Source organism: Enhydra lutris, unplaced genomic scaffold (assembly GCF_002288905.1).
Source record: "Enhydra lutris kenyoni isolate GAN:26980312 unplaced genomic scaffold, ASM228890v2 scaffoldscaffold13, whole genome shotgun sequence".
NCBI classification, from domain to species: Eukaryota; Metazoa; Chordata; class Mammalia; order Carnivora; family Mustelidae; genus Enhydra; species Enhydra lutris.
This window is the reverse complement of record NW_019154097.1, coordinates 54,706,604-54,733,007: the sequence shown is the minus strand read 5'-3', so window position 1 is coordinate 54,733,007 and position 26,404 is coordinate 54,706,604. Positions and strand designations below refer to the sequence as shown.

At 51.7% G+C, this 26,404-nt stretch overlaps 1 protein-coding gene across 5 annotated transcripts in view; it reads right to left on the bottom strand.

Annotated features, from left to right (window-relative positions):
* Positions 1 to 26,404, bottom strand: part of LOC111145738 (mitotic arrest deficient 1 like 1) — a 329,575-nt gene that overhangs the window by 140,012 nt on the left and 163,159 nt on the right. For 2 of the 5 annotated variants that reach the window (XM_022500905.1, XM_022500908.1), the window contains one exon: positions 11,351 to 11,491. In XM_022500905.1, the coding sequence (XP_022356613.1) occupies positions 11,351 to 11,491 (141 nt within the window). Of the gene's footprint in view, positions 1 to 11,350; positions 11,492 to 16,934; positions 17,064 to 17,159; positions 17,178 to 21,120; positions 21,138 to 26,404 lie in introns of those variants that run through there. The other 3 variants (XM_022500909.1, XM_022500906.1, XM_022500907.1) reach the window with 3 other exon arrangements.

Genomic DNA, 26,404 nt, shown 5'->3' with positions numbered 1-26,404 from the left:
TCACTCACAACATGCAGGCTCTCGGCGCCGCCTGAAAGGCTGAGGCCTCAGGGAAAGCCAGGCTCACACCCAGGAGAAGACGGAGAAGGTGCACCCGGAGCCCTCAGACAGTCGCACGAGGTCTAGGGGCCGGGTGGCAGTGGTCACTGCCTGGGTTTCGTACAGTCCAAGCAGGGCCCGCGGACCACAGTTTCAGGACCCCAAGAAGGGCTGTTTCCTCCCTGCAGCCAGCATTCACGCGTCGGAGGCTGGGTGGAAGGCTAAAGGAACCCACGTGTGCCCCAGATGTGGACTCAGATGTCACTCCTGTCATCCAGCCTGGCTCCGCACCCCAATGTCCTCACTGGGAAAGGAGGGAAGGACGTATGTGACCAGCACGCTGGTGCTCGTCCTGCACATTGGGGGGTACGGAGGTAATGGGACTTCTCAGGCACGAGGCTTACAGAGGGGCTCAGAAGGGAGGCTGGGGGCCAGGGAACAGCAGGCTGGCTGGAGTCCCCATCCCCTGGGTCCGTCACAGCTGCAAGGCTGGAGCACATCCTGAAGGTGCGCCCGCAACAGCGTCGGGCGGCCCAGGCCCTGAGCTCCAGCCCCGTCCAGCCGACCCGGGCCCGAAAGGCAGTGGGGCTGGCTGGAGTGCGGATGTATGAAGGCAGCACGGGAAGAGGGACATCGGGCGCAGGGCCCAGGCACTCCCCAGAAGGCGGCAGGCCCAGGAGCACGTATCAGGCAGACAAGGCTGCCCACGAGCCACATCAAGCCCAGCAGCTCCCACAGCCCTTCCTGCTCCAGAGATGCGTCCTCCAGCTAGGCCTGCAGGGGGCCACTGCGCTCAGACACATGTTCCAAGTCCACGCGCCACGTGTGACAGGTGGAGGCTGCGCCAAGACCTCGTGTGGCTATTTTTATCTGGAGGTGAGAAGCCGAGACAGAGGATCAGCACCCGCCGGCAGCGGAGCCCGGGCCCAGCGGAGGGGCCGACCCACAGGCCAGGATGGGCAGCAGGACAAGGGGCTGATGGGGCTGGGGAAGACTCTGAACACAGTTTCCATATGCCTTACAGAGAGGAGCGGGGAGGTGCGAGCCCAGGGAGGCCAGGGTGCGCCGAAGTCACAGGCTGCATGGAGGGAATGAAACAGAAGCCTCAGGCTTCCTGCCTTTTCTCTACTTCAAATGTCGTTTGTGACCAAGAAGAAGGGAAAAGGAGACACCAACCAGTCATTGGGCCCTACCCACGCCCATTCGTGGTTTTTGTCTGGCAGAGGCCCCAAAGAGCCCACCCTGCATGGACAGCAGCCACAAGACAAGCTTGCTGTCTGCCAGCGGTGGGCTGCTCCCAGGGCCACGTGGTAGCCCAGAGCCCGGGTTCTGTCAGGTGACCCTGGCGGCAGTGCAGCCCGTCAGAAGGAGACATCCGTACCCGAGGCCACTGCTGCTGTGACCCAAGCGGCCGACACCTCTCCATAAGCAGAGCACACCCAGGCACCATGAGGCTCTCCCTGGTGGTGCCTCGGACCCGTTGCAGGGCTCAGTCCCTCCCGTTCAGCGGGCAGGGCTCTCGGAGTGTGAGTGGGGACCAGTGCAGTCAGGTAACCTGGGAATTTGCCATAGGGACAATGTTTCAGCCCAACCCCCACACTCCCAGAGTCACAACTCCCACAGTCACTCTCTCTCACAGGGAGAGACCCACAGCCCTTCACACCCTTTGGACATGCACCAAGTTCAAGAACCATTGCCACAGAGGTTTAATTTGGAGCCAGACAACAAAGAAGCCAGTCCCAAAGTCACCGCGTTCCCACTCCAAGACAGGAAACAAAGGACTGGCCTGGGACATCAGCATGGTGTGGGGCAGGAGTCTCTGCTGTGACCCCACAGATCATGGGCTGAGACGACTATCCATGGGGGAGGACAGAAGCAAAGAACTGCTCTGGAAAGATAAAACTGACAAAACTTTCACAAAACTCAGTAAAAACACACACAGACAGACACACGCACACACACCTGACAGAAAATCGGAAATGAAAAAAAGAAATTGCAACAGATAACACAGAAATAGGAAGGTGCGTAAAAAACTACTAGTGACAATTACCAATATGCAGAACAACCTGAAAGAAATGGACAAACTCCTAGAAACACTCAAGCTCTCAAGAATAAAACCATGAAAAGGGATGTGGGGGCGGTTCAGTGGTTAAGGTCTGCCTTCAGCTCAGGTCATGATCCCAGGGTTCTGAGATCAAGACCCGCAACAGACTCCCTGCTCAGCGGGGAGTCTGCTTCTCCTTCTCCCTCTGCCTGTTGCTCTGCCTACATGTGCTCTGTCAAATAAATAAAATCTTGGAAAAAAAAAAAAAAAGAAGAAGAATAAACCAGAAAGAAACAGAAGATCCAAACAAACCAGGAACAAGTAAGAAGGCTGAATTGGTAATAAAAATCTCCCAACACAGAAAGGCCCAGGACCAGTTGGTTTCACCAGTGAATTCTACCAAACATCTATTTATTTATTTATTTATGATTTTGCTTATTTATTTGACAGATAGAGATCACAGGTAGGCAGAGAGGCAGGCAGAGAGAGAGAGAGAGAGGAGGAAGCAGGCTCCCCGCCGAGCAGAGAGCCCGATGTGGGGCTCAATCCCAGGACCCCGAGATCATGACCTGAGCTGAAGGCAGAGGCTTTAACCCACTGAGCCACCCAGGCACCCCCAAACATCTATTTAATAAAAGAAAAAAAGACTTATTCATTTATTTATTTGCAACAGAGAGAGTAAGCATGCCAGCATGAGCCGGGGGAGGGGGCAGAGTGAGATGTAGAAGCAAACTCCCCACTGAGCAGGGAGCCTGATATGGGACTCAATCCCAGGACCCTGGGATCATGACCTGAGTTGAAGGCAGACGCTTAACCAACTGAGCCACCCAGGCACCCCTCTGCCAAACATTTAAAGAAGAATTATTACCAATTCTTCTCAAACTCCTCCAAAAAACCAGAGAGAAAGGATCACTTCCAAACTCATCTTACAAGGCCAGCATTAGCCTGATGCCAAAGTCAGGCAAAGATCTTATAAGAAAACCAAACCATAGTCCAGTATCCTGATGAACACAGATGCAAAAATCCTCAAGAAAGTACTAGAAAACCATTTTCCACAGCACATTAATAGGGTCACAATGTGTGTGCATGAGTGGCTCTGTTGGTTGAACATCTGACTCTTGATTTTTGGCTCAGGTTGTGATCTCCAGGTCATGGGATTGAGAGCCCCATGTCAGGCTCCATGCTCAGCACAGAGTTTGCCAAGGATTCTCTCTCTCCCTCTCCCCCGCCCCTCCCCTCCACATGTGTATGTTTTTAGTCCCAAATAAATAAATTAAAAAAAAAAAAAAAAAAAAGAGGGTCACACACCATGACTGAGTGGGATCTATCGCCGGGATGCAAGGATGCACAAATCTGGCAATGGGATGCCCCACATTAATGGGATGGAGGATAAACATCATATGATCATCTCAACAGATGCACAAACAGCACTTGATACAATTTAACATGCTTTAATGATAAAAATCAATTAGGTACCAACGCACAGTGCTTCACCATAATAAAGATCACACAGGACAAGCCCACAGCTCACGTCATACTCAGCAGTGAGAAGCTAGTGATCGCCCCCTGAGGTCACGAACAAGACAAGGATGCCCTCTCTCCACTCCTATTTAACATGGTACTAGAAGTCCTAGCCAGAGCAATCAGATAAGAAAAAGAAGTAAGAGACATCCAATTCTGCAGGGAATTAGTAGAAGTGTCCCTGCAGGTGACATGATCTAACGTGTAGCAAACAAGACTCCACCAGAAATCCATTAGAACTCACCAGTGAATTCAGTAGAGTTGCAGTATACAGAATTGACGCAAAAGTCAGGTGTGTTTCTATGCACTAACAATGAACAATTCAAAAAAGAAAACAATTCTATTGCAACAGCATTAAAAAACCAATAAAACAATTAGAAACAGATCTATGCAAGGAGGTGAAAGACCCGTAGACTGAAAGCTATGACACTGATGAAAGAAACATAACGAGACACAAATAAATAAAAAGATATTCTTCATGGTTATGAATGGGAAGACATACTACTGTTAAAATGTCCATATTATCCAAAGCAAAGTATAGATTCAGTGCAACCCCTACCAAAATTTTTTCACAGGAACAGAAAAATGAATTCTAAATTTTGTGTAGAACCACAAAAGACTCTGAGTAGCTACAGAAATCTTGAGTAAGGAGAACAAAGCTGGAGGCATCACACTTCCTGATTTCAAACTACCATAAAATGGTTGTAATCAAACCAGCATAACAACCTAAGAACAGACACACACACACAAATCGGACAGAACACAGAGCCCAGAAGTAAACCCATGCACATATGCTCAACTAGCACTTGACAAAGGTGCCAACGATTTGCAACAGGGAAAGAACAGGCTCTCAAGGGACCGTGTTAAGAAAACTGGACATCCACCTGGAAAACAACAGTAATGGACCCCCAATCTCACACCACACACACAAAATCAACACAGAACAAAGACTTGCAACCAGAAAAATCCTAGAAGAAAACAGGAAGAGCTCATTGACGTTCACCTTGGTGACTGACTTCTTTTAATCTGACACCTAAAGCACAGGCAACAAAAGCGAAAATAAACTAGTGGGACTACATCCAATTCAAAAGCTAGTGCACAGCACAGGAAACCATCAGCAAAATTTAAGGCAATGGGAGAAAATACAGAATGGGAGGAGATATTTGCAAACCATCTCTCGGACGAAGGGTTAACATGCCATACATGTAAGGAACTTGTGCAATCTGAGAGCAAAAAGAACAAACACCCAACTAAAAGTGGGAAAAAAATCAACAGAGAAACTTTCCTGGAGGATAGAGATGGCCAACCGGCGCATGAGAAGGTGCTCAGCAGCCCTCACCATCAGGGAAACTCACATGAGGACCACGGTGGGGTCTCACCTCATGCCTGTTCGTGCGCGGATCCCCAACCAGACCCCAGCGCTGAAGGGGATGTGCAGTGGCGCGGCCGCCACGGGAAACAGTACGGAGGCTCTTCCGAAGATTAAAAATAGAAACATGACCCATGTGATCCAGTACTCCAACTGCTGGAAGCATGTCCACAGGAAGTAAAGTCACTCCCGCAAATCAGTGCCCGCACTCCGGGTTCCTCACGGGACCGGTCGCAGCAGCTGAGACCCAGGGGCAGGCACAACGCCCGCCAGTGGCCGACAGACGAGGAAGCGAAGAGGCCGTAGCCCCCGCCATCTGTGACAAGATGAACGAACCTGGAGGACATCACACTAAGTGAAAAATACTTAAAACAGAACCAGAAAGAAAAACACTACGAAACCTCACTTACATGCAGAATCTGAAAACGCTGAACTCACAGAAACTGAGAAGAAAAACATGACTGCCAGGGGCAGGGGTGGGCGGGCCGAGGAGGTGTGGGCGCATGCGTGCACCCTGCCGGGTGGGAGGCGAACAACACCTGGAGACCTCGAGCACAGTCCGGTGACAGGATCAGAGCATTACACCGCCCCACATGCCTGAAATGTGCTGACGGCAGATCTTCGATATTCTTGCCACAGGAAAAAACTGGCTGGGCTAGGCCAGGTGATGCAGGGGTGACCAGCTGGACTGTGGTGGTCACTGCACCATGGGCACGGACACCCAAACATCACACGGTACCGCTGGATGAATGCAATCCATATCTGCCACTCCTGCCTCAGGGCAGTTGGGGTGCCGGTCTGCCAAGCCCAGTGTCCGCCCTTCCCCAGGGGTCCAATAGGGCCAGTCCCCACCCCCGGAGGCCAGGGCTCCACTGATGTGTCCACACAGAGCCTGCCACCAGCCTTACTCCCCCACCTCCTCTCTCGGTCCTGAGCACAAGAGCCTAAGCCTCCACCCAACACCTGTCTCCCGTGGGTCTCCCTGCCCATGCACTCAGAGAGCACTCCCCATAGAGGGGTCCCCGAGCCTGGCTTGTCTCACTGACCCCTTCTCATCTCCCATTGTCCATCACACAGTGACTGCCTTTCAATGCTGTCTACAGATTTTTCACTGTTTTTTGTGTTTTTTCACAGGATAGTGACCCCAAGTTCTTCGTGCAAGGACAGCAAGTGGCTACTTTCCTAAGTAGGAAAAGTGGGCCCTAGACCTGTTGAACTACCCGGGGCTCCCCCGGAGGCCAAACCAGCCCCGGCCAGGGCAGGAGGACCCGAGCACTGTCATCGGGCTCTCACGAGAATCACTGGAAATTGGGATTTTCCGCATACCTTCATGAAGCCAGTAGCACCATAATCTGTTTTAATTAAATCAGAAAAACAAATCAGGCTGATATGTGGAATCAGGGTGGCATGAGCTACATATTTATAGCTCTGTTGACACAGGAAGGTTCGTGACATAGGCTACGAACTTCTGCAGCCGCTTTATTAAGTGGAATAAACAAAATCCATGCAAAACGGCACAAACTTCACCAGAGACACGCTACTGGGATTCTCCCAATCTCAACACTTCCAGCTTGTTCCACTGAAACGTGTCTGCCGGACTCAAAACGTGCTCCACATCAGAACAACCTGATTAAGCTGAAGGAGCGAAAGGCAGCAGCTCGCAAGGAGCAAGGAAGCTTGTCAAACTCCCAGTACCCCCACCTTCCCCGCTAGTGAACAGAGGGTCCCTTGGAGCAGCTCTCTCCCTGTGCCTGCCCGAGGGCACCTGCCAAGCTGGCTTAGCCCCCCCACCCCATCATGGTGGCTTCACACAAGCAGCAGCATGCCGGGGGTCCCAGGAAGAGTGGGGCTGGAACGGGCATCCTGTGTCTACAGCCGGCACCCAAATCCAGGCCCCCCGCCTGTTTTGTCAATAAAGTTTTATGGGCACACACCCATGCCCATGCCTACGCCCCACCATTCACAGAGGGCCCAAAGCTGCTTTGAGCAGCCACACACAGCTGAGCATGTGGCTGCAGAGCCCACAGAACGTACTGTCTGGCCCTTTATGGGCAAGGCCAACCTACCAACCCAAGTGAGAAGACATAGGAGCTTGGGGTGAGGGACGGGGATGGGTTGAGGAAAGCCATGGCAGAGAATGGGAGGAGGGGAGGGGAAGACATACAGGGCAGCCATGAAGGCAGAACACAAAACAAGGAAGGAAACGAAAGGAAGCGGCAGCAGGTGTGGGGGTGGGGAGCAGAGAGATGCACACACCCCGCACCTATCACGCATACCCGACTTCCAGCACGGTCATGTTCTCCCCCTCTGTCCCCCTGGACCCTGCCTTCTAGACAGGCAATCTATCAGGAAGGCGGGGAGCTGCGGAGAGTTAATCCGCCTCGGTAATCAGACCCCGAGGGCTGTGGGGTGTTCTCCCTGCATGCACTTCGTGGCTCCCCATGGCCCCTGAAGGCAACACTGGGGGCTTGCCAGTGAACACCCGGAGCACCACTGCTGGTCCAGGGCCCGCATGTGTCCCCCAAGCGATAGGTGCATCCATGCAGTGACAGAGGTCTTGCCTAAGAGACACCAAGGAACCTTAACAACCAGGTTCTGCGAAGTGACGTAACTTGTCACCGTGTGTCCGTATGTAATGCTCAACTAATACACTTCTGACAGGCCTTTCGGGGCAGTGTTGAAAGCTCTCGAGTTCCTAGTACGTAAAACATCGCTGTTTAATAACCAAGAACAGGAAACTCTGCCCCAAGCCCTGGAGAGCAGCACCCCGTGGCCTGCAGGGCCCGGGGTCAGCACATGGCCTGGGTGACCCAGAGAGTAGGTTTCAAGCTGGGGTGCCCGCACCTGCTCCCGGCACCAGCGTGCTGCCCCTGCCCAAAGTGGACGAACAGCTCCACTCGCTGAGCCATGGGTCTCTCCCAGGGCTGGCTGCCCACTGAGGGTCAGGAAGCAGGCAGAGCCGAGGCCACAGCCCCTCTGCCACCTCCGAGGACCCGGGGCCTCAGCAGAGAGGGGCTGGGGGCTCCTGTCTAGAGCGCAGCCCCACAGCAAAGAGAAGGGGTAAAATGGGCTTCAGAGACCCTGGCTTCAGAGCTGCCCTGCAGTAGACGGTCTGGACCCCAAGCGGGTGTGGTGAGGACACGGGACCCCATGGCAAGACAATGGCAGGCTGGGAGATGGGACGAGGGCAAGTAGGGCTGGGCCCCCCAGGCTGCCACAAAGCCAGGGGCTCCATGAGCCTGTGTGAACAGAGTGAACCCACCTGCAGCCTCCCATTCCCACCCACTCTCCGTCCACCAATGGGGACACACGTCTGCAGGACTCAGCTCTGCTAGGCCCATGTCTGGGTTTTGGTGTCCCACCTAGAAGGCAGACTCTACCACTGCCTCCTGGAGTCCACGAGGCTCCTGAATCTGAGAGACCCCAACTCACAGCCCACGGCCACTACCGCATTCCTTCTGTCCCAGCCACTGGCTCCCAAGGAAGCTGTGCATCAAAACCCCTGTTTGCTGACTCATGTTGCGGGGGGGGGGACTGCATCCCTAGCCTAAGCCTGGTCCCCCGCCTGCCAGAACCGAGCACACCAAAATGCCTCCAGAGGTTCTCCTCCACCCGCTGTGCAGAGAGGGTCAGCACAGTGGCTGGGGATGGGCCCACCTTCATGGGGGTTGAGGGGATAGGATGCCCACCCATTCAGAGACAGAAGCTCGTCACAGACGGTGACGGCGGGCGGGGCAGAGCTGTTCGGCACCAGCTGCCCCACAGCGCTCCCACCTCTCACTGCTGGCATTACTGGGCGGGCTGATCTTGGTGCCGCTGCTCTGGACACAGCGGGCACGGTCACCTTCACATCCACTTCATCCCTGAGCTCACCCAACTCTTTCCTGAACCTGGGACCCACCGCCGACCCCCTCTGAATCCCCCCCTTTTTTTTTTTTCACTGCAAAGGGCTTAGTTCTTAAAGTTGGGCCTCCTTCTCCCTGACTCAGACCTCCCCCTGGATGGTGCTCGGGGGCAGCAGCCTCCCACAGGGGAAGCGGGTAGTCCCGGTGCCGCAGGAGAGCCAGCATGGTGCCGGGAAGAGAGAAGGTATGGACAGAACCTGGGCCGTTCCCTCTAAGGGCTGCACACCCTCCAAGACGCTGACAGAGCCACCCCTGGGCCCATGTGAGACCCCTTGTGGGGCAGCCTGATGACCCTGCGGGGCCCGTGGAGGAAGCCTGATCTCTGTGCCCAGACCGAGGCTGTGACGCCCGGGAACAAGAAGGACTTCGTGCTTTCCCACATTTTCTACCTGTCTACCATGCTCTCGTCCTCCACTGACCACAGAGAGGGGCTGTCTATGTCCGTGCTACCTGGAGCACTTCTGTGACATCATCGAGTGGGGCTGCCCCTGCTCGGGCTGCCGGAGAACTAGCCAGACTAGCCCAGACAGCACGGGACAGCGTGAGCAAAGTGGGCTCTCTGTGAGGATGATGGACGTCCCCACAGGTGGATGAGCCAGAGCTCCTCGCAGGCCCCTCCCATGCGCTCCGCATCCTGATCCCGCACACAATCCCGAGAGCAGAGGCACCTCGGCTCCAGCAGCCGCCAGCAAAGAACTGAGCTCATCAGTCACACAGTCCTCCGGCAGAAGGAGCTCTGTGGATTGCGCACGTGGCAGGCCTTGCCATGGGGTCCCTTGTCCTCACTGCACCGCCACACCGCCCCTAGGACATGTGTCGGATAGCCGCCTGTCAGCCTCCTGGGGAGGACACCCTGCTTCCAGCACAGATGACGAGAGAGGGGCTTAGCAATGAGAGCGGGAACAGAGGCTGAGGAGACACTGCCTGTCCCCACCCAAGGCCTGGACACAGGAGCAGGACCCGTGGCTTTGTCTGCTGCCACCTGGTGGGGGCTGGGAGGCGCACAGCTCTCGACACAGGTAGACCCAGGCCTCTGAGCAGGATGGGACCACTCTAGGTCCAACCCCGGGGATGCGCTGACCCAACCACGGCCTCCACACTCCAAAGGCTGGGGCGTGTCTGTGTGTGGGGGGTACCTGCTGATCACTAACACCTGAGTAAGCTTCACTTCAGCTGCTTGCTGATGCTCCAGAAAGGCCAGGGAACAGTAACCGGTGGGCCCAACTCAGGAACACCTGGCTGCCAGTCTCCCTATGCTCCGTCTGCCCTGCAGGCAGCAACCTGGGCCCGGTGTGGGGGGGGTGTTCCTGTGGAGGCTAACAGAGGCTGTTGTAGATGACAGGGTGTGGAGGGAACGTGGAGAAGGGCCAGACAGGATGCTTTGCCGGGAGGACCAGGGCCTCTGCTCTAGCAGGCAGGACAGCAAGCAGAGCCAGTGAATGGGCTCTGAGGCTGCGCCTCAGGGTCAGCACCCAGCATCAAAGACAGGGGATCCCAGGAAGCTGGAGTTATGCACTGGGGAGTCTCTCTCCCAATGGAGAGAATTGGGTCCTGGGAGAAGGGCAGGAAACCAACAAGGGGCTCGCCTGCTTCTGGAGGGGCCCAGCCGTGCCCACATCCAGGAGCAAAGACGACAGTGACCAGGACAGAGAGGAACAGACCGTGGTGCTGGTGACGCTGGCCAAGCCTAGGCATCTTCCACGTGTCTGGACTCGCCCAGTACTCCAGAGGTGGGTGGATGGGAAGGCTGGGTGATGCCCTACTCCACTGCTGACCACAGTAAGGGGGAGGAGAGAGTTAGGGACCTTCTCTGCTGAGACTGGGCCAGTCCTGAGCAAGTAGGCAGGACTCCAGGAGGGGAAGACTAGGAGGCAAGTGGGGCCCATGGCAGGGAGCTGAGACAAAGCGGGTGCCCATCTGTCCGCCAAAGCCTCTGCTAAAAGCCGTTGGTGGGAGGGGCAAGCCCATGTTGGAAGCCTCAGGGCCGGGGGCCGGATGTGCAGGCCCAGCGAGCTAAGACGGGGTGACCACGCCGGTCAGTGACAGCCCCTCCTCACCCGACATACACAAAACTCAAACAGATGGCACCGGAGGTACCAGATCTGTCAGCCTCGTAATTAACTGATTAGGGCACACAGGGCGCACACAGAGACAGGAGGAATCTCTCAATGAAAAAAATGCCAGGGACGACTGAAGGTGTCAGGAAGCCTTCCCTGCAAATCTCTCTTCATTAATGTTACATGTGGAGCCAAATGTGTCGTAATAAAATGGCTATTAATACACTTATATTTATGATGACTCCCTCAGCACGGCTGGAGCTAACCTTTCCAATCAGAACTGAAGGTCTGTCTATGACACTGTACCAGCAGCGGTCCCCTGGTGGGCCACCCTCTCCCAGGCCACCAGGTCGCAAGCGGGGCCGGCATGCGGAAGCCAGTCAGGTGGCTGGCCCTGCGCCCACCGCACACTCACCTCCATCTCCGAGTTGTGCGCGTGCACCTTCTGCACCATGTCCTCAGCCTCACGCATGCGACGCGTCAGCTGGGGCGAGTACTCGGCCGCAGTCAGCTCGCTGTCGTAGGAACCCAGGATGGCGCGCATGCCGTCCCGCTCCTGTGGGCACAGAGGGCAGGGGGTCAGGCTCCTCGAGAAGTTCAGGAGCGTTTAGATTCTCAATGGCCTGACAGAGCCCAGCCAGGCCACCATAGGGCCCCGAGCTGCTCCAAACCAGCAGCCTGGGTGTGACCAGGGTCCAGTGGTGATCCAGGCACTCCCCACAATGGCCTGGCCTTGAGCTGCAGGTGAGTGGAGACCTGGGAGGCCAGAGACCCATTCCCTGAGCCTGCTGACGCCCCCAGCTGTGCAGAAGCCCTCTACCCCATTCCAGCAGGCACACCCAGGTTTCACAGTGGGAGGACCACGCCACAGAGCAGCGTGCCCAGTGGGGCCCCGCGAGAACACCTGCTGAGGCTGAGCGTGCGCCAGAGTCGGGGCCCTGGGAGAGGTGCATGGCTTCTCCTGCCCACAACTGCAAGATGCCTTCCCCAGATGTTGACAGAGGGAGACAAGCTTCTGGAGGCCAACCAGGAAAGGCAGCAGGGACCTAAGGTCCCCGGGTGCAGCTACAGAGAGGGTCTGGAGGGCCTGCACAAAGGGCGCCCATGCCAGGAGAGGAGCTGCTGTCTCCCCTGTGAGCTGCCCACCACCCGTTCTCACTCCCTAGGGGCCTGGATTCTTCCTCAGCCTGAGCTGGGGACAGGCCCCCCATTTGTCTCCGTGCTGTCACCTGGGAAGCCCACGTGGAGAAAATCAAGTCATCGTGCAGAAGCCCAGGTGCTCTGAGCATGCTTCTCATACCCTCGTGCATGCGAACATCCTGGGGGGCTTGGGGGAGGTCAACTTAGTCTCCACAGGTCTGGTGGGGCCTGAAAGTCAGTTCTACAAACAGGCGTCCAGAGAGGCTGATGCTGCGGAATGCAGGACACAGAGCTCCGTGGCCTCTGCCTGGGGTTGGTTTGTCCCGGCTCTACTGGGCCAGCTGGGCACCCGACACCCGAGCACTCACCCCTATCCTCAGTTCCCAGACTAGTGGGGTAAGCTGCCGGTCTCAAAGGGCGGGTGGGAGATTCGATGCCGTCACAGACGCTGCATCTGCGCACTGCCCCATAAGTGAGGCCCAGTGATCTCATCCATGTTGGCAAACAGACCTCCACGGGTTCACAGGCATGTCCCACGCCAGCCGTGGCACTGCCTTGGTCCCTCGAGGCCCCAGCCCCTCCCATCCGGACACACTACCCGGACAGCCGGTACCAGCCCAGGCTCAAAGGCGCATTCATGGACCCGCAACAGCCCCTGACTTAGCGTCCTCTTGGTGGGAGAGGCCCTCCTTCTTGGGTAGGACTGGAGGAGGGGCAGAGCTCACAAGCCTCACGCCCGCTCATCACTCCAGCGTGGACTCCACAATTAGCCGATGACAAGAAATTCAATAAGTGAGAAATTAAAGTTACAAATCCACCTGGCACTGGTCGCACATCAGTGGGAAATCTGTTTCCAAAGGAAGGTTTATGAAGCATCCTCATTTCATTGGAACGCTCTATCTTGGTATTGACTTTTTCAGTTGGAGCTACCAGAGCGCCGCTGGCCCAGAGGGCGGTGGGCGGTGTGAGGGGCTTCAAGAACAAGCTGCAGTCATCTCCTCCGCTGACCCCCTCCACCCCCCAACACTGCCCTTCCGCGAGAGGCTCTCCTATCACGTCCCCAGGGGAGCCGAGGATGGAAGGAGGAGTGCATGAACTAGCAGATTCGTTGTCTGTCATACCTGTTCGAGATTGTTTTGTCATTACTAGTAAAAGACCGAGAAGTGTGCCGGTTTGATTTGATAATGACTTTTTAATGAGTGATTCCACTTGTGGTGAAGTTTGCTCCGTTTCCACTTGAGCAAATGCCGGTGATTAATCCCTGAACAAACACATCCGGTCAGGGCCGCGGAAGCCGTGGAGACGCGCCCCGAGTACAAACTGAGAGATCGCTGCCACCAAGCCCTGCGAAGGCTGCACATCCACCTCCCCCCGAGCCCCAGCCTGTGCTGGGTGTGTGAGCAAACCAGCCAGCAGCTAGCTGCAGGCACGACCATGTCTGGCTCACAGGGGCAGAGGCTCTGCCTCCTCTGGTGCTGCTGAGCCATGGCAGGGACAGAACCCAGAGGTGACATGCTACTCTCACAGCTGGCAAGGTGGCCCTGACCAGTGTCCGGATGAGCTGCGACTCCCAGGTTCCTGAAGAACAGGCCCGCCCTACTCCGTGGACTCCCCTGCACCAAAATACCCCAGCCCGTGGTCCTAAGGAACGTGGTCCCTCACACGTGCGCCCCCCTCTCATGTAAATGGACCCTAAGCCGCCCCCCCTGGCTCTCCTCCTGAGTCCAGAGGGAGTGGGCAGCCCTGGGGTCCAGGGCAGGAGCTCCCTGGGGTGGAATGGAATTAGTCCCCCACGCAGGGGAGAAGCAAAAAACGTGGTGCCTGAACAGGAGGGAAGATCAGAGAACCAGAACCGAAAAAGTCGGTCTCCCCAGTGGGCAATCTTTAGAACAAAACAGACAGTGGCGCACGCTCATAGGCACACCAGCACTGCCTGTGGGCGGACAACCACACGGCAGCCCAAGGCCGCAGGTGCGTGCAGGCACGTGACAGGAGGGAACAGAGATCCTGGCTAGAAAAGCAGAACCTCACTCCAGGCGTCAAACCAGTTCCAAAGACAAAGTTCTAAGGATCGTAAGGTCATAGTAAAACGAAATAAAAATAAAACTAGACCACAGAGCAGAGCACAACTGAAAAGAGACCCGCAAACACAAGAACGAGGAGGATGAAACCCACAGCATCAGGTAATAGAACAACCAGAAGCGGAAGGTTCACAGGGTGTGTGTCAAACAATAAAGGGATTTACCGTTATCAGCAAGGAACAATAAGCAAGTTTAGAACAAAGACAAAAAGCAGACTAAATGAAGCTCAACAAGGTGAGCAAACAATTCAAACACTTAAGTAGGTAACACAGCAATGGGGGCTGTGGCTAAAGAGACACTCGGGGTTATAGAAGAGAACATGAAGGGACGAGCAGGACAGACAGGAGCCAGCTGCCAAGGGCCCAGGCAGAACAGGGGAGGGCAGGGTTTCCATCAACATTTGGGAAGAAAGGCAGGAAGGACAGGAGGGTAACCAGCCAGCTCAAGTAACTTCCAGATGTGACCACGAGCCCCAGCCTCAGCTGCAGCAGCCCGCAGCCCATCCAGAGCAGGAGAGCCTGGCCGAGGCCCCAAAAGCGTGTCACGGGGAGGGCGGGAAGACGCTGCGGCAACAGGACGGCTGGGGTGGAGGAAGCAACGGCTTCCCCAGAGGAGGCCACGCAGGACGGACCCCAGGATGCAGGCAACAGTGACTGCGTGAGGTCACCAGGTGCCCAGACTCTCCGGGTGGGACAGGGCGCATGAACGCAGCTCCTGGGCCGCCAACGAGGAACGCGAAGCGGCGACACTAGACACTTAAATAGCTGAGACGCTAAGGCCGCGGAGGAGGTGGGGAAGGAGTGGCACGCGCACGGCACAGGGCACAGGCGCATGCGCACAGCACAGGCGCAGGCGCACACACTCTCCGGCAGCTCAGCCAGACCCCCAGCCACCAGACCCCCAGCCACCTTCATATGGGTGAGCAGGGCAAGGCAGGTAGAGGTGTGCTGCTCACTGTGCACCTGTTCATAACTTCTCAACTTTGTGATGTGGAGGTACCAACCAGCGACGTACAAATCAGAAACAGAAATTCAGGAAACAAAGAACTCATATAAAATATAATAAAAGCCTTTAAGGGGGGCCTGGGGCCTTAAATTGTTCCAACAGGGATAAAGATATCATTAAGCACCTGCTACATTAAATACGCCGGGGAACCTCTAAAAGAGGAGACATGGAGAAAAATATGAGAGAGAAAAACGATGCAAGAAAAAATTCAGCAGGAAGTCTATAACTTTAGTATCTGCATTAGCAACCCTGAAAACTAATGAGCCAGCCCATCAACACAAAAATAAGAGAAAGGATAAAACAACACAGGAAGAGTGGAAGGATGAAAGCGGGCATAGAAGAGGCAGAGGAAACAAAGACACAGCATGTGGCAATAGCCACTTCCCAAACTGAAATTAAGAGAGAGAGAAATAAAGAGAAAAGCAGAGCATCTCAGAATAAGGGGCAGTTACGAAAGGGGTAGGAGCTGCACTGAGACACCAGTGGCTGAGCAAAGACTTCGCCATCAGAGGAGATCTTCCAAACCTCAGATCCAGCGAGCTCAGAGAACCTCAAACAAGATCAATACCACAGAATCTACACTCTGGCACCTCCTGTTCAAACTTCAGGAAACCAAAGACAGAGAAACCCCAACAGAGCGAGGCGGCACGTGAGAACAAGAGGGAGTGAAAACGTCCAAGAGCTGAGAGGAAAATGCTGGGTGAAAGTGAAGAGGAAATACAGACATCCTCAGACGGAAACAGCACGCGGGAGCATTCTCCGGAGAGGAGCAGTCGGTAGCAGTCAGAAGCTCGATCTACAGAAAGAAAGCGTGAGCTTCAGGGAAGGGGCTAGTGACAGCCAAACCAGTGTCTCCCTTCTTCAGTCTGCACTGATCACACAGAAAACGCTCACAGGGATGGGCCACCATGCCTCAGTGGGGAGGTGAGTCAGTGGTAGTGTGGTGAAAAGGGACAGAGGGAGGGCCTGGGGGTGCAATGGAGTCAGGCTCCTGCACGCCCTGGGAAGAGGGACAGCGCTGCTTCAAAATGGGCTCTGACTGGGATACAACCGCACACTCAAGGACCACCGTGAGGACACATCACTTAAGAACTGTAATTCGTAACAGAGAAAAAGAAAGAAATGGAGTCCTATAAGACGCTCCTGAAAACCAAACCAGGCAGGTCAATAGGGAAGAATGAAAAAGAGCCAAGAACACGTGTCCACACAGAAAATGGCAACAAACTTCACGGCTGCTGAACAACTGGATCAGTATCACTGTGAGTGACCAAGACATGCTAACTGAAAGATACGGTCAACGCGGAGTAAAAAAAAGAAAGAAAGAAAAGGACCCAATTATATGTCTATAAAAAACCCACTTTACAAACACAGACATAAAAGTTAAGGGGTGGAGAAGGATACATTGCGCTAACCTCAATCAAAAGACAATGAAGTGGACGGGGTAAATTTATTAATCTCAGGCAAAGCAGACCTCAGGAAAAAGAAATACCTATCAGAGATAAGAGGGGCATGCCATGGGGCGCCTGGATGGCTCAGTGGGTTAAGCCTCTGCCTTCCACTCAGGTCATGATCTCAGGGTCCTGGAATCGAGCCCCACATGGGGCACTCTGCTCAGCAGGGAGCCTGCTTCCCCCCCTCTCTCTGCCTGCCTCTCTGCCTACTTGTGATCTCTGTCAAATAAATAAATAAAAATCTTTAAAAAAAAAAAAGAAAGAAAAGAAAAGAGGGTCATGCCATAATGATAAAGGGGTCAGTATTCCCAAAAAGACATACCAGTCCGAAACACACATGCACCTCACAAGAGAGGGTCGAAATCCATGAGGCAAGACTGATAAAGCAGCAAGGAGAAACAGACGTATCTCCTAGTGTAGCTGGAGACTTCCACACCCTCTATCAGTAATTGACAGATCCAGCAGGCAGAAAATCAGTAAGGATATAGTTGCACCAAATAGCACCATCAATCAAAGGGATCTAATTGACATTGATAAAATACTTCACCCGCCACCAGCAGGACACACATTCTTCTCCGGCTCGCATAGAACATTCACCCGAGACAGATCACGTTCTGGGCCATAAAACACACCTGGACACACTTAAAAGAATAGAAATCATACTGAGTAAGCTTTCAGAGCACTCTGGAATTAAAATGGAAGTCAATAACAGGAAGATAGCTGGAAAACCCCAAACTATTTAGAGATTAAACAACACTTCTAAAAAACACATGGGTCACAGAAGTCTTAAGAGAAACAGAACAGTATTTTTAACTAAATGAAATGAAACTTAACACAATACGCAGCAGGGTTTAGAGGGAACAGGCAGCACCGAATGCATATTTTAGTTTAGGAAAGAAATTGAAATCAATCATCTAAGCTCCCATCTTAGAAAACTGAAGAAAGAAGAGCACTGTAAGCCTAAAGCAAAAGAAAAGAAGTAATAAAAATTAGAACGGAAATCAATGAAATTGGAAACAGGAAATCAATCGAAGAGAAATCAACAAAACCAATGTCTAGCTGGCTGACCGAGATTAAACAACAGGGAGAAGACAGAAAACACTAATATCAGATGTGAGAGAAGGTCATCACTACTAATCGCGGGGATATGAAGAAGAATAGAAGTATTATGAACAGACCCATGCCCAGAAACTTGGTAACTTACATGAAATGGACCAATTCCTCGAAAGGCACAAACTACCACAATTTGCAAGAAGGAGAAAATCTGAGTCGGCTTAGATCTATTGAAAGAAGTTGAATTAATAATAACCTTCCTAAAAACAAGGCACCAGACTCAGATGGTTCCACTTGGGAATTCCACCAAATATTTAAGCATGAAATTGTACCAATTCCCTAAAATCTTTTGCAGAAAACAGAAGCAGTCATACATACATGTTTGTGTATAATGGTATAATGGTCCACACATGACATGTACTTGCAAAACCCACAGACCCACACAAGAGCAGACCTTAAAGCACAGATGTTAGTTAGCGGTCCTGTGCCCAAACTAGTGCACTCATCCTGACGGCCATGGGCACGGAACATGCGGGATGTTAGGTCAAATGGTGGGATGCAGGAAAGAATACAGGGGCTCTGTACCATCGCCTGCATTTTCCTATAAACCCAAAACTGTCCCAAAAGCAAAGTTTATTAATGAAAATATAATTCTAGATATAGTAGAATATTTATATCCCTTCTTAAAACAAAACAGAAAACAAAGACACCCACAAAGAGCTGGAGAGGAGACAGTGGGCAAGGGACTGGGCGCAGGAAGGAGGTGACTTGCTCCTGTGCTCACTCGGTCCGAGTCAAAGACACACAAGTCCGGGCTCAATGGGCACAGATGCAAGGCAGCCGACCAAGAATTCCATACCCAACAAAAATATTCTTCAGAAGTCAAACTGTAAGGAACACATTTTCACACTGGGAAAAACTGAATTAATTGCTCAGCATCAGACCCACACTGAAGGGCATTTTGTGAGCAGAAGGAAATGATCCCAGGTAGATGCCCAGGGATGCAGGTGGTAATGAAAAAAAATAAAAAGGGTGAGAATTATACACCTATATGAACATACAAGACAACAGTAACTAACTGGACTGCTACATGCGAAACAATGAAACTGGCCCACTTTCTTACAGCATACACAACACCCTCAACATGGATGAGAGGCCTAAATGTGAAAATGGAAACCATTAAAGTCCTAGAAGAGAACACAGGCACGGCCGTGGCAACATCTTCCTAGATAAGTCTCCAGAGGCAGGGGAGACAAAAGTAAAAATAAACTACTGAGACTTCATCAAAATAAAAAGCTTCTGCACAGCGAAGAAAACCATCAACAAAACTAAAAGGCAACCTATTGAGTGGGGGAAGATATTTTCAAATCACATCTCTGATAAAGGGTTAGTATCTAAAATACAAAGAAGTTACAAAACTCAACCCCCAAAAACCAAATAATCCAGTTGAAAAAGGGGCAGCAGATGTGAACAGACATTCTCCAAAGAGGACAACCAGAGGGCCAGCAGCCACATGGAAAGAGGCTCGACATCACTCATCATCAGGGACATGTGAGTCAAAACCACCAGGAGGTACCACTTCACACCTGTCACAGCAGCGAAAATCAACAACAGAAGCAACAACGGGTGTCAGCAAGGGTGCGGAGAGAAAGGATCCCCCATGCGATGTTGCTGGGGATGCAAGCTGGTGCAGCCACTCTGGAAACAGTATGGACGTTCCTCAGAAAGTTAAAAATAGAACAATCTTATGATCTAAAAATTGCACTACTAGATATTTACCCAAAAAATATGAAAACACTAATTAGAAAAAATACATGCACCCCTGTTTATCACAACATTATGTATAATAGCCAAACTATGGGAGCAGCCCAAGCGTCCACTGATTGATAAATGGAAAAAGAAGCTGTGATATATATATATTCGTTCCACACTGTGGAGTATTATTCAGCCAGGAAAAGAAGGAAATCATGCCATTTGCAATGACATGGATGGTCCTAGAGAGTATAAGGCTAAGCGAAATAAGTCAGAGAAAGATCTGTGATTTCACTCGTACGTGGAATTTAAGAAATAAATGAGCAAAAGGAAAAAAAGAAACAGACAAAAAAGCAGACTCTCAACAGTAGAGAACACACTGATGGTCACTAGGTGGGGCGGAAACAGGTGGTGGGGAGTAAGGGTGCGCTTGTGGAGATGAGCACTGGGTGTCGTATGGAAGCGATGACTCGCTCTATTCTATACCTGACACTAAACATAACACAGTGTGGTAACTATCCTGGAATTCACGTTTTTAAAAAATATAACAATGGTATGTTTTCAGCTACAGTAGTGTGTGTGTGTGTGTGTGTGTGTGTGTGTGTGTGTTGTGTAAAGTGCTCAACAAGAACAGTCTGTAAATGGACAAAAGCTCAATAGATACCGTGTTTTTGTTTTTGTTTTTAAGATTTTTTTTATTTATTTATTTGACAGAGAGAGATCACAAGCAGACAGAGAGGCAGGCAGAGAGAGAGAGAGAGAGGGAAGCAGGCTCCCTGCTGAGCAGAGAGCCCGATGCGGGACTCGATCCCAGGACCCCGAGATCATGACCTGAGCTGAAGGCAGCGGCTTAACCCACTGAGCCACCCAGGCGCCCAATAGATACCGTGTTTTAAGGTCCTCTGAATCATCTAGAAGAGAGAGAAGTATTTATTTTTTATGAGACTTTGACAGTCTGTTGTAATCACCACAACAGGCACTAAAAAATTGCATTAAAGCATAACGACAAGATGATGAGGGGGAAATGGTTAGTCTACAACAAAGTATTAAAAACAAAAAAGAACGTGAGCAAAAGGCAGGTAGTGAGGTTGTTAGTCCTAAAGCACGTTTATCCAGCGCCTGGGTGGCGCTGTCAGGCGAGCCTCCGACTCTTGATTTTGGCTCAGGTTGTGCTTTCAGGGTTGGGAGATCGAGCCCTATGTGGGGCTCAGCACCCAGTGGGGCGTTTGCTTGGGATTCTCTCTCCCTCTGACCCTCCCTCTGCCCCCACTCACTTGCCCAAGTGCACTCTCTCTCTAAATTAAATAATTCTTTGAAAAAAAAAAAAAGGCAAATCAATCACTAATTGCAACTAAATTAAATATTTCAATTTTTTAAAAAAAACAAAGATTTTCAGACTGTATAAAACTACAAAATCTATCTCTAACCTGTGTAGGAGCGACATCATAATAAAATAATGAAGAAACAATCATAACAAAACTTGAGAAAGTAAAAGGCACAAAGGCTATATTAAAAGGAAGCTGATAACATCTGTATTACTATCACACAAAGGAGATTCAAAGATCAAAAGAAATTATAAAGCCTACTTCATGATAATAAAAGGCTAAATGGACCAGGAAGATAATTATTTTCAGTCTATATGGGCCTAATAAAGATATGCTGCCATAATTGACAAAATTAAAAGGAGAAATAGGCAAACTTACAGTGAAGCTGGGAAATTCCAATGGTGGTCTCTCAGGATTGAAAAAGAAGGGAGAAACATCACTGAGGACATGGAAAATCTTAACAGTATGATTAACAACCGATATGCAGAGACTTAAAAGACACCGCATTCAACAATGCAGACCGCACGTGATTCTGATGGGTGCATGGACCATTTACAAACATCGGCTCCCTAGGGGGTCATACAACACATCCCAGAGTGTGGTCTTTAACACAATGAAACTAAGCTATAAATAAATAATTTGGTGATCACAAAATGTTGGAAATTAAATCTACTTCTAAATAACCTGGTAGTCAAAATAAAAATCACACTAAACTGGTATTTTGAAATGAATGATAAGAAAAATATAACGTATCTTAACTACAGCATGCATCTATGTTTACAGCATGAAAGGCACAGGAGGGAAAAAAACAATCATCAAGTAGCTCAAAAGTTAGAACAACAAATTAAAAAGGAAAAGGGAAAAGTATACAAATAGAAGTTAATGAGGCAGAATACATGTGGTACAGAATCAAGAACGCCAGAAGCCAGTTCATTCAAGTGAGGAGTAGGACCGACAAACTCTTCGTGAGACAGCTCGAGAGAGCGAGCACTTACACAACCAAACAGCCAGACGGAAAAAGAAGACACAGCCACAGATCATCAAGATGAATGATCATCCATAAAGAAAATCCAAACGACTTTGAACTTACTAAAAGAAATCAAAGCCCCAATTTAAAATCTTCCCAACAAGAAAACCCCACAGGCACAGATCTCTTCACTGGTGAAATCTACCCAACCCTTAAAGAAGAAATACCCTGATCTCACAAACGCCATCACAGAGAAGAGAAAAAAAGAATCCCTGACTCATTTTATCAAGCCAGAAAAATCTACGACATCAAAACCTGATAAGGACTTTGGAAGAAATGAGAATTAGTTGTCAAAATCTCATAAACACAGAGGCAAAAATCCCTATCTGACTTACTAGCAAATCAAACTAGGCATTACTCAGGAAGGAAAACCATACATAGGTTTGCTTATTCCTGAAATGCCAACTCGGTTTAACATTTGAAAATCAATTAATTTGATTTTCCACATTAACGGAGTAAAGAAAAATCATATGATCATCACAGTACATGCAGAAAAAGCATTTGATAAAAATTCAACATCTATTCATGTTGAAGACAATAAACAAAAATGCTCTTAGCAAATGAGAACTGTAAGGGAATTTCACCACAGTCTGCAACAGGGAAAGTGTGAACATATTTCCTTCTGACACACCTGTTACCAAAGCACTTCTGTTTGAAACAGTACTGGAGATCCTGAGCAGCAGCCAAAGGGGAGAATGGCCATAAAGGTACAAGGAAGTAAAAACTATTATGAGTAGGTGACACACTGTGAACACAGAAAATCCAATGGAATCCACAAATAGCTTATTTTAAAAAAAGTTTAGAATGTTGCTGGATCAAACTCAATAATCAAAGTTTAATTATATTTCTCTGTGCCAGCAAAAAATTGTTAGAAAAATAAACTTTAGAGAAGATGCCATTTATAATAACACACAAAACAAAAACACACAAAAAACAAATCTACGAGATATCTACTAGAAAGCCCTATAAAACACTGAGAGGAAAAAGAGAAATACCCTGACCTAAAAAGCACAGAAGCATACATACCATGTTCATGGATCAGATGCACCCTTACCAAGATGGTGCTACACCCCCAACAGAGATCTCAGCAGGATTACTGACTTCTAAACCCCACATGAAAACATAAAGGGTCACCACCAGCCAAGGCAGCCAGGGAGGGAGGACTGGCTCTATCAGGTAACAGGGCTGAGCAGAGTCCCAGGGATGGAGGCAGTGTGGTCTGGGGAAAAAGAGAGAGAAACAGACTGGTGCAGAGGGGGACCCTGGTTTTACCACATAAGCAGCCCAGTGGGGTGGTGAGAAAGGAAGCATTTCATAAGTTGAGTTGACAGGACATAGTTGCAGGGGAGGATGGGGGGAGCTCGCCATGACACAGTCAAGCTTTGTGCTCTGAGCCCTCAGGGTGGAAAGGCCAAGCGGAAAAGAAGATAATACTGACACATACATCAGTGACCATGGGGCAGGTGAGGGTTCCCTAGAGAGGACATGGGAAATAATAACCAACAAGGAATTTTCACATGATAAATTAGACTGCATTATAGTTTGGATGTTTTAAGTCGGAGAGAGTGAAAACCAGCTACAGGCAGAAGGCATCTGCGTGCAAACACCTGACTAAAGGCCAGCATGCAGAAAGCATGAGGAATTCTTACTGATCGTAAAGAGAACAGCAGATGAGAGAAAACTAGACAGTGGGTGTGCCGGGGGCCTCACTAGAGGGGCCTCCACCTGCCGGGAGGCACATGAAGAGGTGTCCGCCCCCGGCCACACCCTGGGAAATAAACGCAAACTGGAAACACAGGCAGACCCACCACCCACACTGACACACAGCTGTCTAGCTGAACGACACGCTCCAGTGAGAGCAGGCTCTGGGGCAACAAGAGTGCTCGCTCACCGCCAGCAGGCGTCACACGCACAGAAGTGGACCCCTCCCGTGCCCCACGTCACGTGCCCGCGGCGGAGCAGCTCACTCCTGGGTGCTCAGACACCAATTCAGATCTAAGTGCACCAAAAGACAAGTGGAGAACGTTCACACCAACACTGTTCACCCTCGCCCAGAAACGGAGAAACTCAAAATTATACACGAATGCATGCATGAAAAAGCACAATGTGGTCTACTCAGAGAACAGAAAGGAAGTAACTGCCCACAGAAACCTGATTTTGAGCAAGAGAAAGCAAATACAAAAGATTACACGTTACAGGATTCCATTTACATAAAACTTAAAAATGGGGAAGGGGGTGTGCAGTGTTCAAAGCAGAAAGGCATCGCCTTGTGTGATGGCATGGGAAAGGGGGGCATCCGGGTGCCAATGATGGCACTAGCTGTCCATCTGGGAGCTGAGCACAAGAGACCGGCTTTCCTGTGACTCACAGGCTCATCCTCTTAGGACAGCTCTTGATGTACGTGTGCTGCAGGCCAGCGCAAAGCTGAAACAAATAAATAGTAAACAAACAAGATTCTGTAGTTTTAGAAGCGTGGCTGTGGCTGTCCAGTCACACTAAAAACAGCTCATCAGAAAGCAACATCGAGACCAGAGACCAACTCCCTGAGGCAGCTGATCCTCAGTCAGGTGGTGGCATGGCAGGGCTGCCCAAGGGAGTTCTGAAAATCATACTGCACAGTCTGGAAAGGGGGTGCTTGGGGTGCTCTGGGCAAGGATTGCTGAGTGTGAAAACTTCAGAAGGCTGGCCCAGAGCTTGGATGAAAATGGAGTGACAGGGTAAGGACCAGTGAAGCATGACAGAGTCAAATGTCCACAAATCGGGAGCAAAGCCCCTCAGAACCAATGCCGGAGGGGTGGGGTAGGCGGGAAGCCCTGCCAGGAGACCCGGGCTGTGTTCCCGAGAATTCAGCCTGGGGTCTCGCAGACAGCACTTTTCCCCACACTCTCCCAGAGATGCTGGGGGTGGGGGGCGAGGCAGCAAACACGCATCCCCTGTGAGGCCAGCGACATCCTGGTAGGCACAGGGCTCCGGGCTGGCTTGTGCAAATGCTGGGCACTGCCAAGCTTCCACAACAGGCAGTGGAACGCTCAAGAAAGCAGCAGAAACTTCGTCTGGGCTTGGTGAGATGCTTCTAAACATACCCATGTCTCCCTGGTGGGTCCGCTAGAAGAGCCGGCCCATGGTCCCACACACCACTGTCCCCATGTCAACACAAAGGAGCCGAGACCCCACTCCCAGCAGCTTTCCGGGGGCCTCGGGACCTCCTGTGCCCGCGGCCACCACACCTGACAGCAAACACCTGATGACACCTCATTCCCGCCTCTGGGTCCTACCACCTTCTCTGCTGCTGTGACTGCAGTCTTTCGAGTGGCTCACCTTACCACCCGGAGAGCACGGCCAAGCACTCCTTCCTACAGGCTGGCGGGCACAGGGCAGGCCTGACACCGGGCAGGTCCACCAGCATCCTCGGGCGTCCCCCCAGTGGCAGCAGCAGGCCAGGAACTGGCCCCAGCACGGACCACGGCCCTCCCCAGCCCGTCCTCGGCCAGCAATTGTGGCCAGGCAGGGGAAGGGGGAAGCTGCTGCTCATGTCCTCACTGCCAGCCGCGTTCCCGCAATCTCAACCTCCCGATGAAAAGCCCTACAACAAAGCAGGAATCAACTGAGATTTCCCAAAGCAATTTTACTGAGATTTCACACTCCCTAATACAAATTGCCATTTCATTTATGGTGGGTGTAGGACGCGTCCATGGCCGTCACTCCTGACAGCAGTGCGGTACACGCATGCGGATGATCCAAGCAGGCAGCCTTACATCCGTGCTGTGTGTTGGGGGCGGGGGGGGGCACATGGGTAGAGCGCGAGCTGCTGTGGCCTGGCTCTGGGTCAAGCACCGTTCACTGGAGCTGGGGGGCGGAGGGACGGTCTGATGACTGGGGTCCCAGCCAGCTCACCGGAGTCAGAGTGGCCCCTCCCTCTCCGAGCCCTGTCCCCACCACGGCTGTAAAGCAAAAGCTGAACGAGATGGGCCGACTTTCCCCGCTGGAAGGTTTCGGCATGGGCGCCAGAGCTCAGGTGGACTCCCCACGTACGAGGTGCCCAGCGAGGTGGTGACTGCACGCCATGGCTCACTGGGCCTCTCCTTCACTGCGGGGTGCCCAGCGCCTGGCACAGCGCCCCACAGCTAACAGCCATTCAGTAAATATCCATTCGGCCATCGTGCAAGTGAACATGACAGTCCGTCGCGCCATCTTCGGAACAGCCAGGGGAGGCAGGGGCTTACCCTCTCAGGTGAGGAAACAGGCTTATGGAGTTCCTGAACTTGCTCAACGTGACCAGAGTCCTCAGGTGCTCGTGATGGCGCTGAGATCTGAGCCCAGGTCTGCAGGAAGCAGGGGCCGGCGGCTCAGCTGTTGTGCTGAAGGTGGCGTGGAACCCAGGATGGAGACACATTTTATAAACCCAGGCTCCATGACAGCTCCTAGCCCACGCCCCTGGGATCACAGAGCATAGGAAGGTCACGGGCAACAGTGACCCCAAGGTCTTCACCACTCACTAAAGCACCAAACCCCGTGCCTCTAGGACACAGGACATGACCCAATTAGTTCTAATTTTAAAAGTCCTTCCTTAAACGAGAAGATCAGACACTAGACAGGCTTTGTCCCTCCACCTGGCCCTCCCCAAGGAGCTGACCC